At 43.2% G+C, this 22,782-nt stretch overlaps 1 protein-coding gene across 1 annotated transcript in view; it reads left to right on the top strand.

Moving 5' to 3' along the window:
* The window catches only part of RANBP17 (RAN binding protein 17), a 308,485-nt gene that overhangs the window by 6,497 nt on the left and 279,206 nt on the right, over nucleotides 1–22,782 (top strand). Inside the window, exons 2-4 of the mRNA XM_073002881.2 lie at nucleotides 3,235–3,381; nucleotides 6,565–6,655; nucleotides 7,567–7,733. Of these exons, the coding sequence (XP_072858982.2) occupies nucleotides 3,235–3,381; nucleotides 6,565–6,655; nucleotides 7,567–7,733 (405 nt within the window). The remainder of the gene's footprint in view (nucleotides 1–3,234; nucleotides 3,382–6,564; nucleotides 6,656–7,566; nucleotides 7,734–22,782) is intronic.

Raw genomic sequence — 22,782 nt, 5'->3', positions numbered from 1 at the left:
TATGGGTATGAAATCTGAGCAATAAAGAAAGCTGACAGGAGAAAATTTGATATGTTTGAAATGTGGCACTGGAGGAGAGCTTTGCCAATACCCTGGACCGCCAGGGAGGTCCCAGAACATATCAAGCCTGAACTATCTTTGGAGGTGAAAATGATGAAACTGAGGCTGTCCTACTTTGAGCAGATCATAAAAGGCAAGATTCTCTGTAAAAGACGATCATGCTGGGAAAAGCTGAAGCCATCAGAAAAAGAGGAAGATTAAAGGCACGAGTTTACAAGAGCCAAGTACTGTAGTACTCTTGAGGGCAGGACATTTTGGAGATCACTAATAGGCTCACAATAAGTTGAAGGTGACTTGACAGCATGTAACAACAACTGTCTACTGTGTTTCCCCGAAAATAAGACAGGGTCTTATATTAATTTTTGCTCCAAAAGATGCTTTAGGGCAGGGGTCAGGGAACTTTTTTACCTTTTACCCCCCCAAATTTTTTATTTACGTTGACATTACCTCCCCCTTGGCTCTTGCTGTCCACGGCCGACCCCTGCCCCTCCTGCGCTCGCCCGGGACCTGTGGCCACCATCCAGGCAGCCAGTCTGGAGCTGCCACACTGCTGGGAAAGAGCGTCCTTGGAGAGGGGAGGCGGGCACCGCAGGGCCGGCAGGTCCACTGGCCATGAGCTCAGCGAAGGAAGGTTGGGAAGGGGGCCTCCTTGCCAGTGCACCGGGCAGGTGGGCGCAGGCAGGAAGGAGAGCCCCAGCCAGGGCTCTGCCGGGCAAAGGGTCCAACTGGCCTGTTCCACTGCCCTCCCCCCCCCACTTTGGAGATGAGGAGGACAGGCAGGTGCCCTGTGCAGTTCCTCGCCAGGGCTCGCTCTCCCCACGACGGAATGCCCACCTACACACAGCATCGTCGGAAATAAAATGCTTGGGGGTAAAATGCCTGCAGCGACCATCCCCATTACCCCCAGGATTTTCATTTTTACCCCATTTGGGGTAATTTACCCCTGTTCCCTGACCACTACTTTAGGGCTTATTTTCAGGAGGTGTTTTATTTTTTTCATGTACAACAATCTATATTCATTCATACTGTCATGTCATTTTCTTCCGGTTAAAGCATAATGATGGAGGGTGGGATTTCACTTATCTGGGGCTTATTTTTGGGATAGGGCTTATACTATGAGCATCCTGAAAAATCATGCTAGGGCTTATTTTCAGGTTAGGTCTATTTTCAGGAAAACATGGTATTTAAAGCAGAGGAAGAAAACAGGCTTGTTGCCTGTATTGGTAAGCTCCATAACTCAGATATTGCTATTGATGAGGCACTTTTTTCGACTATTTGACAATTTAATTGCTCCAGGTGGTAGAATATACAACAGGCCTTTCAGTGATCTTGTAAATTATAGGGTCCTATAGAAAGAGATGTTCCTTCAGTTGCTTTGGTTTCAGATCATCCCCCCACCCCCAGATAATGGTGCTTTGTTTAAATGCAAAGAAAAACATCTTGTATGTATTTGGTAAGCTTTTTTTTAAAAAAAACCCAACCCCACATGTTAAGAAAGAAGAACGTTGCCCTCCATCTGAGAACATGAAAATGGATGTGGTGGGTCCAGTTGTGGGGTTCCATTTAGGCACCTGGGTATCTTTGAAAGTTCTTAGTTTGGAGGTTTGTGCTGGCTTGTACATATTTATTTATTCAATTATACCCCACCCATCTAGACCAAAGTCTAGATATGGCACTACAGATGCTACATGTTCCCTTCCCCTGCCTCCCCAGCAAATGACCCACTTACCAGGTGGTGCACGCTCCTCTCCTCCTCCTCTTTGGCTGTTCAACTAGTTCCCAGCAGGAGTACGGGTTTGCCTGTCCTGCCTCCTTATCTGAGTGTGTGACCAGCCAAAGAGGTGGGACAGGGAAGCCCATGCTCCTGCTGGAGACTGGTTGTACAGCTGAAGTGGAGGAGCAGTGGAGCGCATGCTGACTGGTGAGTGGGGGATCCAGCCGAGGAGGTGGAGGAAGGGAACGTGTGGCACCAATTTTCTTCTCAAGTAGATGGATGAAATATCTTTCAGTGCTGAAGTATGATGGCCAATAGTTGTCCGTAGACAAATACTGTACTTGGAAGAAGGGTTGAGCTTCTTTCTTAAAGCAACTAGGCTGGTCACTGAGTTCATGTGACATATGTTCTTGCAAAAACAGAGAGATCTGAAGTGGTGGTTGTTGGGATAATGATGTTGCCTTGATGTTCTCTGCATCCAGAAAGGGAAATGATAGATACTCCATCTAGTTGTTGGCTGAGAGATACTCATTAAAACATCACTTCATTTGAACTGCACTTAGCCAGATTACAGTTGTTTCATTAGTTTTCCTTTAATTTCTTAGAAAGCCCAATCATACAATACCTAAATACTACTCAGTCATCTGGTTAGGAGATTGAAGCTTACTGTGTTTCACGGTGTGGATGCAAGATGTTTTTATAGCTAATTTTTACTTTTATCATGGGCACCCAAGGGACACATGAATCATGCTTGCACAAATATTTGTGCAAATGGTTTGTTATGCTTTGCTTTGGTCTTTTTTGCTGATTAGCAAGCAAAAAGGATACCCTGAACCAAAATAAGAGATGAAATGGAAACTGAATTTATATCCTTTCCTTGTAGTTGTGGAATAAGCGGTGGAGATCAAACATGGCACTGAAAATATTGATTCTCACTGTTAACGTTGCCAGCTTTCCTGTTTCATTACACTGGACTTTGCTGATTTAGCTTGTCAAGGAAATTTAATCACTGGAGCACAGTCTTCCATTTTGGAGCTGACACAGTACTTTTCCCCCTCATTATTTTTGTACACATGTCAGTTCAGTTCTACAATGTTTTTCCTGTGTGATAAATGACTGAACCAGTTTTGAGTATGGGGAGGCGCTATTGAGTCACCACCTGCCACCCCATCCCCATTGCCATGATAAAGATGGGGGAATGTTTCTCTTCCACCATATTTTGGATTTAATTTATAGAAGCCCAAGCCTGCATAGCCAGTAGAAAAGGATTCGAGAGTTATAGTGCAAAATATCTCAAAGGGCCCATGGCTGCCCAACACCTAGCTAGGAAATACCTTGTGTATTTAAACATAAAATGCCCTCCATGCCTTTATGTTATCAGTGTTTGTATATAAGAAAGTGTGAGGATGTTAGGAAAGCCATGGATAAATCTTAATATCTGTTGTTTTTTTCTCCAACAGAGTCTGGCAGAGCTAGAAGTTCTTTGCCAACAGCTGTATGAGGGAACAGATTTAGCACAGCGAATACAAGCAGAAAAGGTGCTCCTGGAGCTTATCAATAGTCCTGAATGTCTCAGCCAGTGTCAGCTTCTACTGGAGCAAGGAACAGTAAGTGCTTACATGAATACATTAATTATTACTCTGGTATGTAAATGTCCACATAACCAGTTCCCAGGATTGTTTAGTATGGTCACGGCACATTGACAATACATTTTTTTCTTCTTTGTTTTTGTCTCTCAAAGATCAATGTTATTCTTTGAAAGCTGTAGTCGATAGTGATTGTCTAGGAATGGAAAGATCTTAACAGTTCCATGCAACAGAAACACAGAAGGAGATTTTTTTTTATCTCTTGATTTGATTTGTGACTTTCCAGATGGCTTATGAGAAGCAAACTCATTCTGCTAAAGATGACCACAAGCGTTAATACTTTAGAACAGTGGTTCTTAACCTTTTTGAAAGAAACGCCCCCTTGAGCCATTGAGGAAGTTATCATCGCCTCCCCTCCCCGCGGTGATGATATCTTATTTATTTATTTATTTATTTATTTATTTATTTATTTATTTATTTATTTATTTACTTACTTACTTACTTACTTACTTACTTACTTACTTACTTACTTACTTACTTACTTACTTACTTAAGACACTTAAATCCAATGACCCCTGAAAACAAAATTCAGTTCTGAGAAAATGAAATGCCCCCCAAAAGTAACATTTAATGATTTAGTTGCAAGCGAATTTTAAGACGCAAAAAGAAATATAAAAAGGGCATAAAAACAAACCGCAATGCAGAAACTAAAAATTTCAAGACGAAAACTCTGAAACTAAATTAAGATTGGAGGAAAATATATATTCATGCGCATTGTAAAAAGGCTGCAGCCATCTTCACAGGTTTGGCTTGCTCCAGTGCCCCCCTACCGCCCCCTTCTGCCCCAGCACCCCCACACCGCCCCTTTTTGTTCTAATGCCCCCCTGAAAAATGAAATCGCCCCCTGGGGGGCATTATCGCCCACGTTAAGAACCACTGCTTTAGAAGAGCATGTGTCATAGTTATGCATGATCAAGGAATTAGTTCTGCTTATAATTTCAACATCTGATAATGGTTTGATCTACATTAATGAAATATAAGCTTTTGTGGTAGAATGTTAGGCTTGTTCTGGACATGAAGTACTGTACAACAGTCTGAGGTCATGATCTCCTGCCATGGCATCATGTAGCTGACAGGCTGTAAGTGGTCCCTCAGCACCCCTAGATCCCCACAATATTTTAACTTTTTTCTTGAAAAGATCTTTTTGCCTTAAAATTTATCTTGTGCTCTTCAAGGGGCATGGGGGAGAAATGTTGCCATCTTTGGAGGGTAGAAGGTATCATCTCACACTTAACATCAAAAAAACTAAAGAACTCATAATTGATTTTAGGAGGAAGAGATATGTACATTTACCACTGTACATAAACGGTGAGGAAGTGGAGAGAGTTGGTAGTTTTAAATTTCTGGGTACTTACATCTCAGAGGACCTCTCATGGACTATAAATGCCAACATGCTAATGAAGAAGGCACAAAAGAGGCTGTATTTCCTGAGAATGCTCGGCAAGTTAAATTTATCTCAGCATTTGCTTCTGTCATACTATCGTAGCACCATTGAGAGTGTCCTAACCTATGGCATTCTGGCATGGTTTGGGAGTAGCTCTGTAGCGGACAAAAAAGCTCTACAGAGAACCATTAAAATTGCCCAGAATATCATCGGGCTACAGCTACCAACCCTGGATGACATCTTCACATCCCGCTGTCTAAGGAAATCACATAGCATCCTGAGAGACTCTTCCCATCCTGCTTATAACTTTTTTGAACTGTTACCATCTGGCAGAAGATACAGAACAATTAAGACTCGGACCACACGTTTTCTCAATAGTTTTTATCCCAGAGCTATAATTGCAATTAATAATGAGCTTAAAGACCACCAGTAGTGAATAATTAGTTGGACTGTGTAACTTGGCCTGCGGTGTAGATGTTTGTATTTTTAGTGGGGGACTTTTAGTGGGTGGGGAGTGTTTGGGAATTTTATGTGTGTGCATGTGTCTGGTCTCTGGGTGTCTGTGAATTTCGTTGTATGTGTATATACTTACAATGACAATAAATTATTATTATTATTATTATTATTATTATTATTATTATTATTATTATTATTATTATTATTATTATTATTATTATTATTATTATTATTTTTATTATTATTATTATTATTCCTGAGGTCTGCGTAATCCCGCAAAATGTGTTACACATAATATTTGGGCCACTAGAGGGTGCAAATAGTAATAGTATCAACCAGACTTAATTGGAAAACCTGTAACCTAACCATCATTCAAGTCTGTGCTCTCATTATATAAATGCTGAAGAAAAAAAAGGAGACTCTGATGATAACCAAAGGTAACTAGAATGCTGAACCAAGGGTTGTTGGAGAATTTGGCCTGGGAGTAAAAAATGAAAGAGGAGGACAATTCATGGAATTCTGTGAAGCAAAAAACCTGCTTATTGTAAATTGATGCCTCAGCTGAACAGAGGACTGTACAGGTGGACATCACTGGATGGCTGATATAATTTGAAATAGTGGATGGAGGTGGTATATTCTCTGTGCCAAAACAAAACCAGGAGCACATTGGTTATATGAAAAATTAGAATAAAGGAGAAAAGAATACTAAAAGAATCATAATGCTAAAATATAATTTAAATAACATTTATGATAAATTCAGAGTCACTTAAAGATTACAGTTGCAGTACTAAATTCTTGAATGAGAACCAAAAGACTGGGGGATTGAAATCGGAGTCAGGAAACATTCAATATATATTCCACTCCCCAAATAAAGGAGATGTCAAGAAGTGCAGTATCTATAGGATCACTGCATTAATTTCACGTGCAAGCAAAGTGATACTCAAAATGTTGCGACAAAGACTAATTAATACTTTTGTATTTAACACAGAGCCCATAGCATATAATGTAATAGTTGTTACACATACGGGTTCAGGATGGGTCTTAATCCCTTTCCTAAGAAAGAATCAATGTTCAGGCAACTTATATCATTGTATACTTACGTGATGATTATGTACTGTGATGTTCTAGGAGCAATAGTAGATGGCTGAACTCTCCCTCATATTAGAAATTATATACATTAAATAGCTGAACATGGTATCCAGAGGATTGATTCTATTTGCAAGATTATATTTTAACTGAATTATAAGGAATCCTAAAATTATAATTATTCCTGGCAATTGAATTCTGTGTATTTTTTTCTTTAGACATCCTATGCTCAACTTTTAGCAGCAACATGCCTCTCCAAACTTGTTTGCAAAACAACCCCTTTACCTATTCAGCAAAGAATGGATATCAGTAAGTCTTGTTCATTGCTGTCTGTTTTTTTGTTGTGTGATCTAAAAATTGCCCTAATAATTAGTCCTAACTTTTAAAATTAATCATAATACCTGGGTTCTGAGGTCTATTAGTCATATCTCAATTACAGGAAACTATGTAAAGGTTGGTACAAGAGCAAAAAATGAAACAAAAAACCCTCCCCACAAACATAAATGTCTGTGTGCCTGTATGTTTTCTGCTTCAGCATCTGTATCTGAAAGTATATTACATGTTGTTGTGAGAAACAGCTTTTGATATTTCTAGATATGATTTCAAACAAAGTGTTGGACTGCTAGTTAATAATTTGGATTTTGTTTGATGGGACTTTGAAAAAGCCTGATTATGCAGCATCTTTACTTAAAAAAATGCTTGCCATCAAATTGATTCTGACTTAATGGCGAGCCTTCTCAGAGTTTTCCTGGTATAAAATACTGAAAAGTGGCTTACCAGTCCCTTCATCTGGGGACACTGTAAGACTGTGCTGTTTGTCTAAAGTCCCACAGGCTGGGTCCTCTCATGGGAGACCCAATGGGGAGTTGAGTTCCAACTCATTTCTCTTTTGTGCTTCATCCTGGAGTAGATCTAGGAGAATGTTGTGGAGTGCAGGAAGGACCAAAAACTGTGTTTCACCAATGGTGCCTGTTCTGCTAATAGATAAACACTGATGTCCTACTGCCTACTGTAGTAACTTGCAACTAGAATAAGTTTATTGAATCAGTGGAAAGTATGAAACAGTTGTCTTATCAAATCCCCACTGATTCAGTGGGTCTACTTTAGTTGTGACTTACTATTCTAAGCAACATGAATTCTGGTAAAAGCCACAGATTAGAATACCTTGATGCATTTTAACACAAAATAATTGTGATATGATATTTGCTATTTTGTTGCAGGAAACTACATACTTAACTATGTTGCATCTCAACCAAAACTAGCTCCTTTTGTTATCCAAGCTCTCATTCAAGTAATTGCGAAAATCACAAAGTTGGGCTGGTTTGATGTTCAGAAAGATCAGCTCATCTTTAGAGACATTATTGCAGATGTTAAAAAGTTTTTACAGGTAAGAAAAGCCGAACACAGCTTTTTATAACAATGTATTGGATATGATAAGAAATTTTAAATTCTGCATGTGTAATACTGAGGAGACAATTGTGGTACCATGTGCAAATTGTTTAATGGACTGCTTGAATAATAAAGCCAGGAGCAAACCTTGTGCGCATATTTAGATCTGCTTCTAGGTATCCCATAATTATAAATAAATTTGGAGATTGCAGAGTTGAATATGGGTATGCAGTTGGATCGGAAATTTGTCCAAAAGACCATTAGAGGCAATGTCAAACTATTGATGGTGGCTCTTGTCTGTTTCTAATCTCAGTAAAACAGTAGTGGTTACTGCTGGGCTGAACTAATTTCCAAAGACAGATCAAAACGGTGGCATGTCCTTTGCCCTAGCCCACTCCAAAAGTTCATGGTGCACCCTTAGGTAAAGGTAAAGGTTCCCCTTGACATTTAGTCCAGCCATGTCCGACTCTAGGGTGCGGTGCTCATCCCCGTTTCCAAGCCACAGAGCCAGCGTTTGTCCAATGACAGTTTCCGTGGTCACATGGCCAGCACGACTAGACACGGAACGCCATTACCTTCCCACTGAAGTGGTACCTATTTATCTACTCACATGTTTACATGCTTTCAAACTGCTAGGTTGCTAGGAGCTGGGACAAGTGACAGGAGCTCATTCCGTCGCGTGGATTCGATCTTACGATGGCTGGTCTTCTGACCTTGCAGCACAGTGACTTCTGCGGTTTAACCCGCAGTGCCACCATGTCCCTGTTGGTGTACCCTTACTTGTATTAAAATGCTTTGAATGGCTGTTGTTTTACAAGACCAGAATGTAATGGTGATGAAGTAGTTTTCTTTTGTGGGAACTGAGAAGCAGTATCCTTGGCTCTGTTTAGACAAGATTGATACACTCATGTGAGAATGAGAGAACCAATTGGTACCCCATCTCTTCCAACCCAAAACCTGAAGTGTTGGCTGAAGAAAATCCTGCATTAACAGATTTGAGGGCAGGGACAGCTGATTTGAATCTAGGAACTCCGGAATGTTCAGGGAAGGAAAAACCGTTGGAAGAGACCGTTTTGGCAGTTGAAAAAGGGGAATAAAGGGGGAGTGGCTGAGTCAATTTTGGCAATTAAAAAAGGGGAATAAAGGGGGAGTGGCTGAGTCCAGTTGCTGAGGAAGAGGAGGAGGAGAAAGTGGAAGAAGATTGGATAGGAATAATAAAAGAGGATCAATGGAGAGGAGAATGGATCACTTTTAAGGCACTGAGAGAAGTTGCCGAAAGAGAGTGGAGGAATCAGAAGGTGTGGAAACCTCTGTATTGGGGAGAAACGGCAGAGAAGGAAAGAAAGAGGAAGGATCAAAAGTGTTCAGAGAGCAAGAGAGCAAGAATAATGAAAACTGGGCATCCTTAACTTCAGTCTTAGGAGGATACTGTTCCCCTCACAGATTTAGGCGTGGTATTAGTTGCAGCTGTCTGTGGAGCCAATTTGTTATTACTTGTTCGAAGTTCAGTTAAAACTCAAGAAGGAGAAATTGATGTTTTAAAGAAAAGGCATTCAGCACCTATAGACAATGTTTTAGTTACCAAGTTAGATAAAGCTGAGTTGACAAATATTTGTACAATGTTTAATAAACCTGTTGAATTTAAACCTGAAGCTATGACTGGTGATTTGAGCAAAGGAAACGGTTTAGAAATGTGAGGGGGCTTGTAAAATCCTCACACCTCACTATGTACTTTTACATTCATAAAGTTCTTAAATATATATGTTTCCTTATGCACAGTAATAGTAGTTGCAGCCTGATTAACAAAGGCAGATGCATTGTGGGTCTGTCCACTCACAGATAGTGTGGAGGCCCTTGGATATATTAACGAGATTCATGTGCATGGGAAGCAGGGGTGTTTTGGAGTCCAAGTCCTGAGTCTTTCATAACAAGTCTTGAGTCCCAAGCCCGAAATCTGAGTCCCTATTAAAAATAAGCTTTTTTCTGCAGAAAAAAGGGAGTGGGTAGGTTCCGAGTCATGAGTCAAGTTTGAGTCATTGACACCCCCCCCCCCTGAGTTGACTCCAAGTTGAGTCACTGGTGCCACTGAAGTCTGACTTGACAGCGATTTCCGCAGCTCAAGTCCCCATCTCTGATTATTATTATTTATTACATTGTTATACTGCCCATCTGATGGTATGCCACCACTCTGGGTATTTTAAAAATGTGAAATATAAACAAAAGAACCCAACCTCCTGTCCATCTCAAATTAATCTAAAAACAAACCCACAAAAAAACCCACAATGGTGATGATGGACACAAATAAAATCAAGGTATAATGTAAATGTAGACAATTATAAGGGAAGGAGATCTTGAAAGTTTTCTCTACAATGAAATGTTTTTATTTGCTTTCAGAATATTGGGAGGGCAGGGACCTGGCACACCTTCACAAGTAACTCATTCCACGGAGAGGTGTTTAACTATTCTATCCTGCCTTGTCATAAGCTCAAGGCTTTAAGAGTGATTGGGCAACCCTTTGGTTCTACAGCAAGATTTAACCTTCAAATTGGCTTCATGTGTGATTTCAGGCAGTCCTCAAGCAACCAGTTCAGAGTTATGTCAAGAGTGATCTGCCCTTTCCCAAGCAGCCCACTAAAGTTGGTAGAAATGGAGGACAGAGAGAGCAAGAAAGATGATGTCAGAAAGAAAAAGAGAGAAATAGTTTCACTCACTTGGGGCTATGCCTACCCTGGCTGTTAATCTGCAGCTGGCCTCTCCCTCCACAGTTTATCCCAAGAGAGTGTGAACTTCAGCAAGGAAAAAACTTCCTCAACCCTGCTTTAAGGTGTACCTGAAATTAGAATAATGTGCAGATTTTGAAAATGTGTGGATTACTAAGTGCTCCTCTTCTCCCCCTCCTCCCCCCTTATATTGAAAACAGACATAAACATGTCTGTCAGTGCCTGTAGATATTGTTCTTGTACCTCTTAAGGCAGATACTGTATTTTCTTCTTACTTTCTTTATATAATTTACGTCCCACCTTTCTCCCAGCAGTGGGATTTCGGGCAGCTTACAGTGAATTTAAATACAAGCATTAAAACAACTAAAGTGTAGTAGCTTGCAGTATTAGAACTCAATTAAACATATTAATCATTAACAAGTACTGCATATACCCTTTAAAAAGTATTCTGAAACATATTTAAGAAAGTAAAAGAGACAAGTCCCTTGTTAAAAGCCTTTGCTTAGCAGCATTTTACTTATTAAAAGCTTGGCTTAAAGAAAGAGGAGTGTTGTCTCCTGGTGGAAGGCCAGAAGCAAGAGTTCTAGTCTGTTTTTCTCTGTAAGTTCCACAGTCTAGGAGCAGCCACCAGAAAGGCCTTTATGTCTGTCTAATCATGTGTTGTATGCAAGAGTCTTGAAAAAAAGGCAAAAGTGGAATAGTGGAGGAGTACAGCTTTCAAGAAGATCTTTTTCTTTTGGAAAGGAGCTTCCTTTAACTTGAAGGATGGGTGGCTACTATTTACATCTTGGCTTTCCATTGCACAGCATAGGTTAGGTGTTTGCAACAGAGTAGGGTTGGTGTTGTTTTCCCCCAAATAGTGAAAAATAAATAGTAGCTGCAGTTTGAATAGCCGTACCAAAGTGGCAGTGATTCCCCAAACTTGAGTTCCCAGATATTGTTGAACTTCAACTCCCAGAAACCCCAGCCACAAGTTCCCATTTCTGACCTAAGACTAGCCAGTATCTTCATGGCTGAAGAAAGATTTAAATGGATCCTGGCTTTCCAAATGTGAAATCATGTTTTACTAAATGTCTTTCTATGGTGCTAGTGTTTATGTGCGAAGGGTAAGACCCCCTTGATAATACTGTATATTATCATAAATGCACTAAAATTATTAGGAAAGTACAGTAAAAAGGACTGTATTTATTAAAAATAAACACAAGAATATGGTGACTCTTTTTAAAATTATTTTTATTAATGTAATTTGATTTTGCATTTATTATTAAAATGCTTGCAGTATGAGTCTGCTGTAGTTAATTCATTAATAATAGAGATTCAAGCTCAAAATTTTGCTGGTGAAGATATTTCCTCTCCTGAGTTATATTGCTGCAGGAGAGAAAATGAAGCTACAATTCTATTACTGGGCTGAATTTGCCATTTAAGATAGAGCTATTGATCAACAGTAGACAGTAGGGACATGTATTGGGATCATTATTTAAGTTTTTTAAAAGCCTAGTATAAATTAATAATTGTATTTGTCTCATCTGGTGAAGCAGTGAATCTGCGAGCTATTCCAGCAGTATAAGAGTTTGCGGCTCTAAAAAGCTACTTCTGGTTAAAATAGGTGACTTTGGGTGGAGTGGACCAGTGATGGAATTCAATGTGAGACAGCTTGGTGTGATTATTGTGACAAACCCAGACCTACTGGGATCTGCCACACGTTAACTGAGCTGCCACCAACCATTCCCTATAAGAAGTCACACAGACCAGGGATGGATTTTCAACCAATAAAAGAATAAGGTTTATTTAAAACAACACACAGGGAAAATAAAATGATTATGTGAATAAGATATAGTAACGTGGCTTAGTCTCATTCATACATGCATACAGTTTGGTTCACACAGAACCCTTAACTTGAAGCACAGACCCTGAACCTATCAGTTCTGGCTAACCAACAGACACCTGAACCTATCAGGTTGGTACTCTGACACACAGTAGTACCCTGTCTGACACACAGACTCCCACACCAGCTTCTTCTTCCCAGCTGCTGCTTCGTCACATCCCAGCGTCTCCTCTTCACCACACAGGCTTCACATATATATACAGTACAGCCCCTCCTCCTGATGTCCCGCCTTCCACTCCCCATAGGATGGAACTTTCCCTCCAAACCCATGACAGACAGGTAACATCAGTGCTGTATGTAACACCTCCCCTCTTTATAAGTTGTTTTGTAGGGGGAAAGCTAAGGTGCTTTTTCCCAAAAAAACAACCTGGATAAAACACACAACAACAGTTATACATACCATATCATACTTACTTATACTTACATTCTAAGTTAACCATAGCAATTAGGCATTTAAACATTTACCATATACATTACATCAATTTACCTTTATTCATACAAACCAAGTTCAAAAAAACAGGTACATTTAACTTTTTGTCATCAATATATACACATAGTCCATGTTCTTTCGCCGTCTTCAATCTTCAGGTCTTCTTGACAAGGCGTCAGCAACACAGTTCACTGACCCTCTGACCACCTTCACTTCAAAGTCATAGTCCTGTAGGTTTAAAGCCCACCTCATAAGTTTGCTATTGTGGGTTTTCATTGTCTTTAACCATTGCAGTGGTGAATGGTCAGTGCACAGAACAAAATGTCTTCCCCAGATGTAAGGCTTGGCCTTCTGGATCGCGTAGACTATGGCCAGACACTCCTTCTCCACGGTTGCCAAATGTCTCTCACCTTTTTGAAGTTTCCTACTCAGGTAGGACACTGGATGCTGGTCACCATTCTCATCCTCCTGGCACAGAACTGCTCCTACCCCGCTGTTAGACGCATCGGTGTAGATGATGAACTCCCGGTCGAAGTCTGGAGCACGCAGCACGGGATAGTTGATGAGCGCCTGCTTCAACCTCTGGAACGCCTCCTCACAGTCGCTGGTCCACGGGATGCGGTCATCAGCCTTCTTCCTTGTCAGATCGGTCAGCGGAGCCGCAATCTCGCTAAACCTCGGGATGAACTTTCTGTAGTAGCCCACCAACCCAAGAAATGATTTGACTTTTTTCTTGGTGTTGGGTCTAGGCCAATCACGAACAGCTTCTATTTTGGCCTCCAGGGGTTTTATCACTCCTCCCCCTACCATGTGACCCAAGTATTTTATTTCTGGGCTACCCAGCTGACACTTGCTGGCCTTTACTGTTAGCCCTGCTGCACTTAACCTCTGCAGCACTAATTCCAGGTGTATCAGGTGATCTTCCCAGGTATTACTGAAGATCCCTATGTCGTCAATGTAGGCCACAGTAAAGTCACTGAGCCCTGCCAAGGTCTGGTCCATCAGCCTTTGGAATGTGGCTGGTGCATTTCTGAGACCAAAGCTCAGGACTCGAAACTCATAGAGACCAAAAGGGCTGCAAAAGGCAGTCTTTTCTTGATCCCTGGGATCAATTCTTAATTGCCAATATCCCTTTACCAGGTCCAATGATGAGATGAACCGACAACCCCCTATGGTTTCAATCAGGTTGTCTAGCCTGGGCATTGGGTAGGCATCAGGAGTGGTTACACGGTTTAATTTCCTGTAATCGACACAAAACCTAATGCTCCCATCAGGCTTGTCCACAAGGACTATCGGAGAGGACCAAGGACTAGAAGAGGGGACGATTATGTTCTCTCTAAGCATCTCGTCCAGCTCCTTCCGCACCTTGTCCCTATAGGGTCCCGTTACTCGGTATGGGGATACTGCCTGCGGGGGTGCATCCCCTGTGTGGATCCGATGCATCACTCCCTTCACTATCCCCGGCTTGTTGGAAAACACCTGTTGATATTTACTGAGCAGCATTTTTAGTTCTTGCTGCTGGTCTTGGGTGAGTGCAGGACTGATCTTTACCTCCTCTGGGTTGTATTTTACTTCCCCTCTACCCTCCCAGAAGGGTAATTCCGCTTCCTCACTCTCAGCTGCTTTTATCGCAAATAAAACCCTCTGTTCCCCTCTGTAGTAGGGTTTTAGGGCATTCACATGAACCACCCTCCTTGCTTGGTTCTCCTCCTGCTCTATAAGGTAGTTCAGGTCTGACATCTTGGAAATGACCCTATATGGTCCTGCCCATTTGAGCTGCAGTTTATTCTCTCTGCAGGGCCTAAGCCAAAGCACTTCCTCCCCTGGGTCAAAGTGCCTCTCTCTAGCTTTGTGGTCATACCATGTTTTCTGTCTGACCTTCTGAGCTTGCAGGTTTTCTGCTGCCAGCTCTAGATTTCTCTTTAGGTCATTCATCAAGGTGTCTATGTATGTCACAACGTCTTGTGGGTCATCCTGGGTGATCTGCTCCCAATTTTGTTTGATCAGATCAAGGGGCCCTTTCACCCTTCTCCCAAATAAAAGTTCAAACGGACTGAACCCGGTACTGGCTTGTGGCACTGATCGATAAGCAAACAAAAGGGATTGCAGCTTCTGGTCCCAATTGTTTGGATTCTCTGCCAAGTAAGCCCTAATCATGCGCATTAGAGTCCCATTGAACTTCTCAGTTAACCCATTACTTTCAGGATGATAGGCAGTAGTTTCCTTGTGCTTAATTCCACAGATTTGCCATAAGCGTTTCATGAGCTTTGATGTGAACGATGCGCCCAAATCTGTGATTATTTCTGAGGCAAATCCCATCCTGGACATATACCCCACCAAGGCATCTGCCACTGTGTTAGTTTCAATGTTAGTCAAGGGAATGGCTTCAGGGTACCTCGTGGCATGGTCCACAATGGTGAGAATGAACCTGTTCCCCCTCTTTGTGGCCTTGGGCAAAGGTCCCACAATATCCACCCCTATGCATTTGAACGGAGTGTCAATCACAGGCAAAGGGCACAACTTTGCTTTGGTCCTGTCGCGGCTATTCCCCTGCCTTTGACACACATCACATTGTTTACAGAACTCCCTGATCTGCTTCCCTGTGTCAGGCCAGTAAAAATTCTGTGTGATTCTCTGCTGTGTTTTGTTCACCCCTAAGTGTGCAGCAAACATGTCAGAGTGCCCCCTTTGTAAGATCATGGGGCGATACTTTTCAGGTACCACCAGCTGACTTCTGATCCCATCTCCCCCTTTTGAGATATTCCTCAGGGTCTCTCTATATAAAATCCCCTTTTTCTCCAGAAATCTCACTGGGGTTTCAGGTGTTAGCTGGGCGTCAGTCACCTGTTCAAAACACTTTTGGAGAGTGGCGTCTGCCTTTTGCTCTTGTCCAAATCTGCTGTCTGTGGTTAAGGTTTCCACCACAGCTTCTGAACTCCCCTCTGCTTCCGTCTCTGGCTCATCATTACCCCCCTGAACTGTCCCCGTGGTGGCTTGTGAACGTGTAATCACTAGCACCCTTTTCACATGTTCAGCCAGGTCATTTCCCACGAGCACGGCTGCTGGCAGAGTCGATGAAATTGCTAGCCGCCAAACTCCCCTCCAGCCTTGAAAGTTCACAGGTACCTCCGCGACTGGCAGAGAGATCACCTGCCCCTCAATCCCTGCCACCTTCATGCTCTCATTTGGGATTACATACTCCCTAGGAATAATATCAGGATGGCACAGGGTCACCTGAGAACAAGTGTCCCGCAGCCCCCGATACTGACGGTCAAGTATTCCTACGTCCACCCCTGCTGTCTCAAACAACTGAGAATCTGTTCTCACCAGCAGGCAGCGCCTGACCTCTACAAGAGGACCATTTTCCTCAGCCTGATCAGCAGATGTAGCTGTTCCAGATTGAGTAGCCATGGCAACAGGCTCCCTCAGTGACAATGAGCCTTGCTCTTTCTGGACACAGAACACAGCTTTTGGCTTGGTTCCACTCGAATCCTGAGGCACAATTCCTTTTAGCTGCTTTAATTTCTCACACTCTGAGATTAGATGGCCCTTTCCCTGACAGAAATAGCATTTTCTGGTGTATTTTGAGTCTCTCTCATCTTGTTTTGGTTTTCCCTCCAAAATCTGAGGTCTTGGTTTCATGTCTGAGGGCTTCCCTTCACCATGGGCCCCTCCCCCTTGCTGGTTTTTCCCTGGTCCCTGAGAGTACTTGCTGTAGGTTTCTTTGGGTTTACCTACAGATTTCTCCTCACCTAAGGGCTTTCTTATCTGGTAAATAAAATCTGCGATCTCGGCTGCTTCTGCCACAGATTTTGGTTTCCTTTCCCTCACCTGGAATTTCAGTTCCCCATGCAGGACTGAATAGAACTGTTCCAGCGCTATCAAGTCTTTGAGCTGCTGAAAGGTCTCTGTCCCCTCCTGAGATACCCATTTCTCTAGCAGCCTCACCAATTGGGCCCCCACTTGGGTAAAAGTCTGCTCTGGTTTCTTTGTGAGGGACCTGAATCTTTGCCTCAGCTGTTCCGCATTTATCCCATGTCTTGCAAACACCAGTTTTTTAAACTCTGCAAAATCTCTCATCAGTTCCTGTGGCATCTCTGAATAAACCTCAGCCAGGCTACCACTGATTAAAGATCGCATGATGGTCATCTTCTCAGTTTCCCTCACTGAGAAGTCCACAAACGCTCTTTCCACTAAGGAAAAGAACACCTCAGGACAATCTCCCTTGTGGTACACAGGGAATTTCTTCAGGTCAGCTTTAGACAATTGGCCTCCCTCAGAATCCCTATTGTTATTATTGTTCTGGTTCATCATTTCCAGTTTTCTTAACTCATACGCCATCCTTTCTTTTTCCAGAGCAATTTTCTCTCTCTCTAATCTTTCTTCTCTTTCCAATCTCTCTATTTCAAATTGCCTTTGTTTCTCTCTTTCCCTTTCCTCCATTTCCCTCACCCTCAGTTCATGCTGTTGGGCTAGGAGTATCTTTCTGAGTTCTGGGTTCTGCTCTCCTGTGCTGTCACCCTGCACTGAGCCAAATTCATCCTCAGAACCTTGGTCTACCTGGGGGTCTTTCACTTCACCCATTTCTGCCATTTGGCTTCGAGTCAAGGGCATAATCCCCCCCCCAGAACAGGCTGCTTTAAAAAGTCAAGCCTCAAAATAAAACGACCACTTTTTTTTTTCTCTTTTGCCTCAGAACCAGCTTTCCCTATAGATTGCTGCTGTCCTTCAGCACTACTTGCAACAGTTGCAAGCTAGAGTCTACCCCCCTCTGCTCGGCCTCTCAGCAGGCAGGCTAAATCACTGTTACTATAGAGTTTTGCCTCAGCTTTTTTCCCGCCAAAAACAGGCTGCCTCAGAGCACCCTAATCTAGTCTCCCCAGTTGGCACGTTCTTCTACTAGCGCACCTCCCCGTGAGGTACACCTAGAAGATTACCTACGCGCCTCAGATTGTCCCTGACTAGACCCCCCTTGCTCTGGGCACACTTGCCAAGGCTTTGCTGGACCACTGGACAACTGGACCAGTCGTATCCCACACGCTGGACACCAATCAATGTGACAAACCCAGACCTACTGGGATCTGCCACACGTTAACTGAGCTGCCACCAACCATTCCCTATAAGAAGTCACACAGACCAGGGATGGATTTTCAACCAATAAAAGAATAAGGTTTATTTAAAACAACACACAGGGAAAATAAAATGATTATGTGAATAAGATATAGTAACGTGGCTTAGTCTCATTCATACATGCATACAGTTTGGTTCACACAGAACCCTTAACTTGAAGCACAGACCCTGAACCTATCAGTTCTGGCTAACCAACAGACACCTGAACCTATCAGGTTGGTACTCTGACACACAGTAGTACCCTGTCTGACACACAGACTCCCACACCAGCTTCTTCTTCCCAGCTGCTGCTTCGTCACATCCCAGCGTCTCCTCTTCACCACACAGGCTTCACATATATATACAGTACAGCCCCTCCTCCTGATGTCCCGCCTTCCACTCCCCATAGGATGGAACTTTCCCTCCAAACCCATGACAGACAGGTAACATCAGTGCTGTATTCCCTATAAGAAGTCACACAGACCAGGGATGGATTTTTAACAAATAAAAGAATAAGGTTTATTTAAATACAACACACAGGGAAAATAAAATGATCAGGTGAATAAGATAAAGTAACGTGGCTTATTCTCATTCATACATGCATACAGTTTGGTTCACACAGAACCCTTAACTTGAAGCACAGACCCTGAACCTATCAGTTCTGGCTAACCAACAGACACCTGAACCTATCAGGTTGGTACTCTGACACACAGTAGTACCCTGTCTGACACACAGACTCCCACACCAGCTTCTTCTTCCCAGCTGCTGCTTTGTCTCCTCCGCGTCTCCACACACGCTCCACATATATATACAGTACAGCCCCTCCTCCTGATGTCCCGCCTTCCACTCCCCATAGGATGGAACTTTCCCTCCAAACCCATGACAGACAGGTAACATCAGTGCTGTATGTAACACCTCCCCTCTTTATAAGTTGTTTTGTAGGGGGAAAGCTAAGGTGCTTTTTCCCAAAAAACAACCTGGATAAAACACACAACAACAGTTATACATACCATATCATACTTATACTTACATTCTAAGTTAACCATAGCAATTAGGCATTTAAACATTTACCATATACATTACATCAATTTACCTTTATTCATACAAACCAAGTTCAAAAAACAGGTACATTTAACTTTTTGTCATCAATATATATACATAGTCCATGTTTCCTTCGCCGTCTTCATTCTTCAGGTCTTCTTGACAAGGCGTCAGCAACACAGTTCACTGACTCTCTGACCACCTTCACTTCAAAGTCATAGTCCTGCAGGTTTAAAGCCCACCTCATAAGTTTGCTATTGTGGGTTTTCATTGTCTTTAACCATTGCAGTGGTGAATGGTCAGTGCACAGAACAAAATGTCTTCCCCAGATGTAAGGCTTGGCCTTCTGGATCGCGTAGACTATGGCCAAACACTCCTTCTCCACGGTTGCCAAATGTCTCTCACCTTTTTGAAGTTTCCTACTCAGGTAGGACACTGGATGCTGGTCACCATTCTCATCCTCCTGGCACAGAACTGCTCCTACCCCGCTGTTAGACGCATCGGTGTAGATGATGAACTCCCGGTCGAAGTCTGGAGTGTGGGATACGACTGGTCCAGTTGTCCAGCAGTCCAGCAAAGCCTTGGCAAGTGTGCCCAGAGCAAGGAGGGTCTAGTCAGGGACAATCTGAGGCGCGTAGGTAATCTTCTAGGTGTACCTCACGGGGAGGTGCGCTAGTGGAAGAACGTGCCAACTGGGGAGACTAGATTAGGGTGCTCTGAGGCAGCCTGTTTTTGGCGGGAAAAAAGCTGAGGCAAAACTGTGAAACAGCAGTGATCTAGCCTGCCTGCTGAGAGGCCCAGCAGAGGGGGGTAGACTCTAACTCGCTACAGTTGCAAATAGTGCTGAAGGACAGCAGCAATCTATAGGGAAAGCTGGTTCTGAGGCAAAAGAAAAAAAAAAGTGGTCGTTTTATTTTGAGGCTTGACTTTTTAAAGCAGCCTGTTCTGAGGGGGGATTATGCCCTTGACTCGAAGCCAGATGGCAGAAATGGGTGAAGTGAAAGACCCTCAGGTAGACCAAGGTTCTGAGGATGAATTTGGCTCAGTGCAGGGTGACAGCACAGGAGAGCAGAACCCAGAACTCAGAAAATTGCTCATAGCCCAACAGCATGAACTGAGGATGAGGCAATTTGAAGTGGAGGAAAGATTAGAGAGAGAAAGAAGGGAGGAAAGAGAAAGGCAATTTGAAATGGAGGAAAGGGAAAGAGAGAAACAACGGCAATTTGAATTAGAGAGAGAGAGAATGGAAAAGGAGGAAAGGTTAGAGAGAGAGAAAATTGCTCTGGAAAAAGAAAGGATGGCGTTTGAATTAAGAAAATTGGAAATGATGAACCAGAACAATAATAACAATAGGGATTCTGAGGGAGGCCAATTGTCTAAGGCTGACCTGAAGAAATTCCCTGTGTACCACAAGGGAGATTGTCCTGAGGTGTTCTTTTCCTTAGTGGAAAGAGCGTTTGTGGACTTCTCAGTGAGGGAAACTGAGAAGATGACCATCATGCGATCTTTAATCAGTGGTAGCCTGGCTGAGGTTTATTCAGAGATGCCACAGGAACTGATGAGAGATTTTGCAGAGTTTAAAAAACTGGTGTTTGCAAGACATGGGATAAATGCGGAACAGCTGAGGCAAAGATTCAGGTCCCTCACAAAGAAACCAGAGCAGACTTTTACCCAAGTGGGGGCTCAATTGGTGAGGCTGCTAGAGAAATGGCTATCTCAGGAGGGGACAGAGACCTTTCAGCAGCTCAAAGACTTAATAGCGCTGGAACAGTTCTATTCAGTCCTGCATGGGGAACTGAAATTCCAGGTGAGGGAAAGGAAACCAAAATCTGTGGCCGAAGCAGCAGAGATCGCAGATTTTATTTACCAGATAAGAAAGCCCTTAGGTGAGGAGAAATCTGTAGGTAAACCCAAAGAAACCTACAGCAAGTACTCTCAGGGACCAGGGAAAAGCCAGCAAGGGGGAGGGGCCCATGGTGAAGGGAAGCCCTCAGACATAAAACCAAGACCTCAGATTTTGGAGGGAAAACCAAAACAAGATGAGAAAGACTCAAAATATAGCAGAAAATGTTATTTCTGTCAGGGAAAGGGCCATCTAATCTCAGAGTGTGAGAAATTAAAGCAGCTAAAAGGAATTGTGCCTCAAGATTCGAGTGGAACCAAGCCAAAAGCTGTGTTCTGTGTCCAGAAAGAGCAAGGCTCATTGTCACTGAGGGAGCCTGTTGCCATGGCTACTCAATCTGGAACAGCTACATCTGCTGATCAGGCTGAGGAAAATGGTCCTCTTGTAGAGGTCAGGCGCTGCCTGCTGGTGAGAACAGATTCTCAGTTGTTTGAGACAGCAGGGGTGGACGTAGGAATACTTGACCGTCAGTATCGGGGGCTGCGGGACACTTGTTCTCAGGTGACCCTGTGCCATCCAGATATTATTCCTAGGGAATATGTGATCCCAAATGAGAGCATGAAGGTGGCAGGGATTGAGGGGCAGGTAATCTCACTGCCAGTCGCGGAGGTACCTGTGAACTTTCAAGGCTGGAGGGGAGTTTGGCGGCTAGCGATTTCATCGACTCTGCCAGCAGCCGTGCTCGTGGGAAATGACCTGGCTGAACATGTGAAAAGGGTGCTAGTGATTACACGTTCACAAGCCACCACGGGGACAGTTCAGGGGGGTAATGATGAGCCAGAGACGGAAGCAGAGGGGAGTTCAGAAGCTGTGGTGGAAACCTTAACCACAGACAGCAGATTTGGACAAGAGCAAAAGGCAGACGCCACTCTCCAAAAGTGTTTTGAACAGGTGACTGACGCCCAGCTAACACCTGAAACCCCAGTGAGATTTCTGGAGAAAAAGGGGATTTTGTATAGAGAGACCCTGAGGAATATCTCAAAAGGGGGAGATGGGATCAGAAGTCAGCTAGTGGTGCCTGAAAAGTATCGCCCCATGATCTTACAAAGGGGGCACTCTGACATGTTTGCTGCGCACTTAGGGGTGAACAAAACACAGCAGAGAATCACACAGAATTTTTACTGGCCTGACAGAGGGAGGCAGATCAGGGAGTTCTGTAAACCATGTGATGTGTGTCAAAGGCAGGGGAATAGCCGCGACAGGACCAAAGCAAAGTTGTGCCCTTTGCCTGTGATTGACACTCCGTTCAAATGCATAGGGGTGGATATTGTGGGACCTTTGCCCAAGGCCACAAAGAGGGGGAACAGGTTCATTCTCACCATTGTGGACCATGCCACGAGGTACCCTGAAGCCATACCCTTGACTAACATTGAAACTAACACAGTGGCAGATGCCTTGGTGGGGTATATGTCCAGGATGGGATTTGCCTCAGAAATAATCACAGATTTGGGAGCATCATTCACATCAAAGCTCATGAAACGCTTATGGCAAATCTGTGGAATTAAGCACAAGGAAACTACTGCCTATCATCCTGAAAGTAATGGGTTAACTGAGAAGTTCAATGGGACTCTAATGCGCATGATTAGGGCTTACTTGGCAGAGAATCCAAACAATTGGGACCAGAAGCTGCAATCCCTTTTGTTTGCGTATCGATCAGTGCCACAAGCCAGTACCGGGTTCAGTCCATTTGAACTTTTATTTGGGAGAAGGGTGAAAGGGCCCCTTGATGTAATCAAACAAAATTGGGAGCAGATCACCCAGGATGACCCACAAGACGTTGTGACATATATAGACTCTTTAAGGAAGGACCTAAAGAGAAACCTAGAGCTAGCAGCAGAGACCCTGCAAGCTCAAAAGGTCAGAAAGAAAGCTTGGGATGACCAGGAAGGCAGGGAGAGGCGCTTTAACCCAGGGGAGGGAGTGCTTTGGCCTAGGCTCTGCAAAGAAAACAAACTGCAG

The sequence above is a fragment of the Pogona vitticeps genome, chromosome 1 (genome assembly GCF_051106095.1).
Source record: "Pogona vitticeps strain Pit_001003342236 chromosome 1, PviZW2.1, whole genome shotgun sequence".
Classification (NCBI taxonomy): Eukaryota; Metazoa; Chordata; class Lepidosauria; order Squamata; family Agamidae; genus Pogona; species Pogona vitticeps.
The sequence above is the reverse complement of the archived record's forward strand: the minus strand, read 5'-3'. Positions and strand labels throughout refer to the sequence as shown.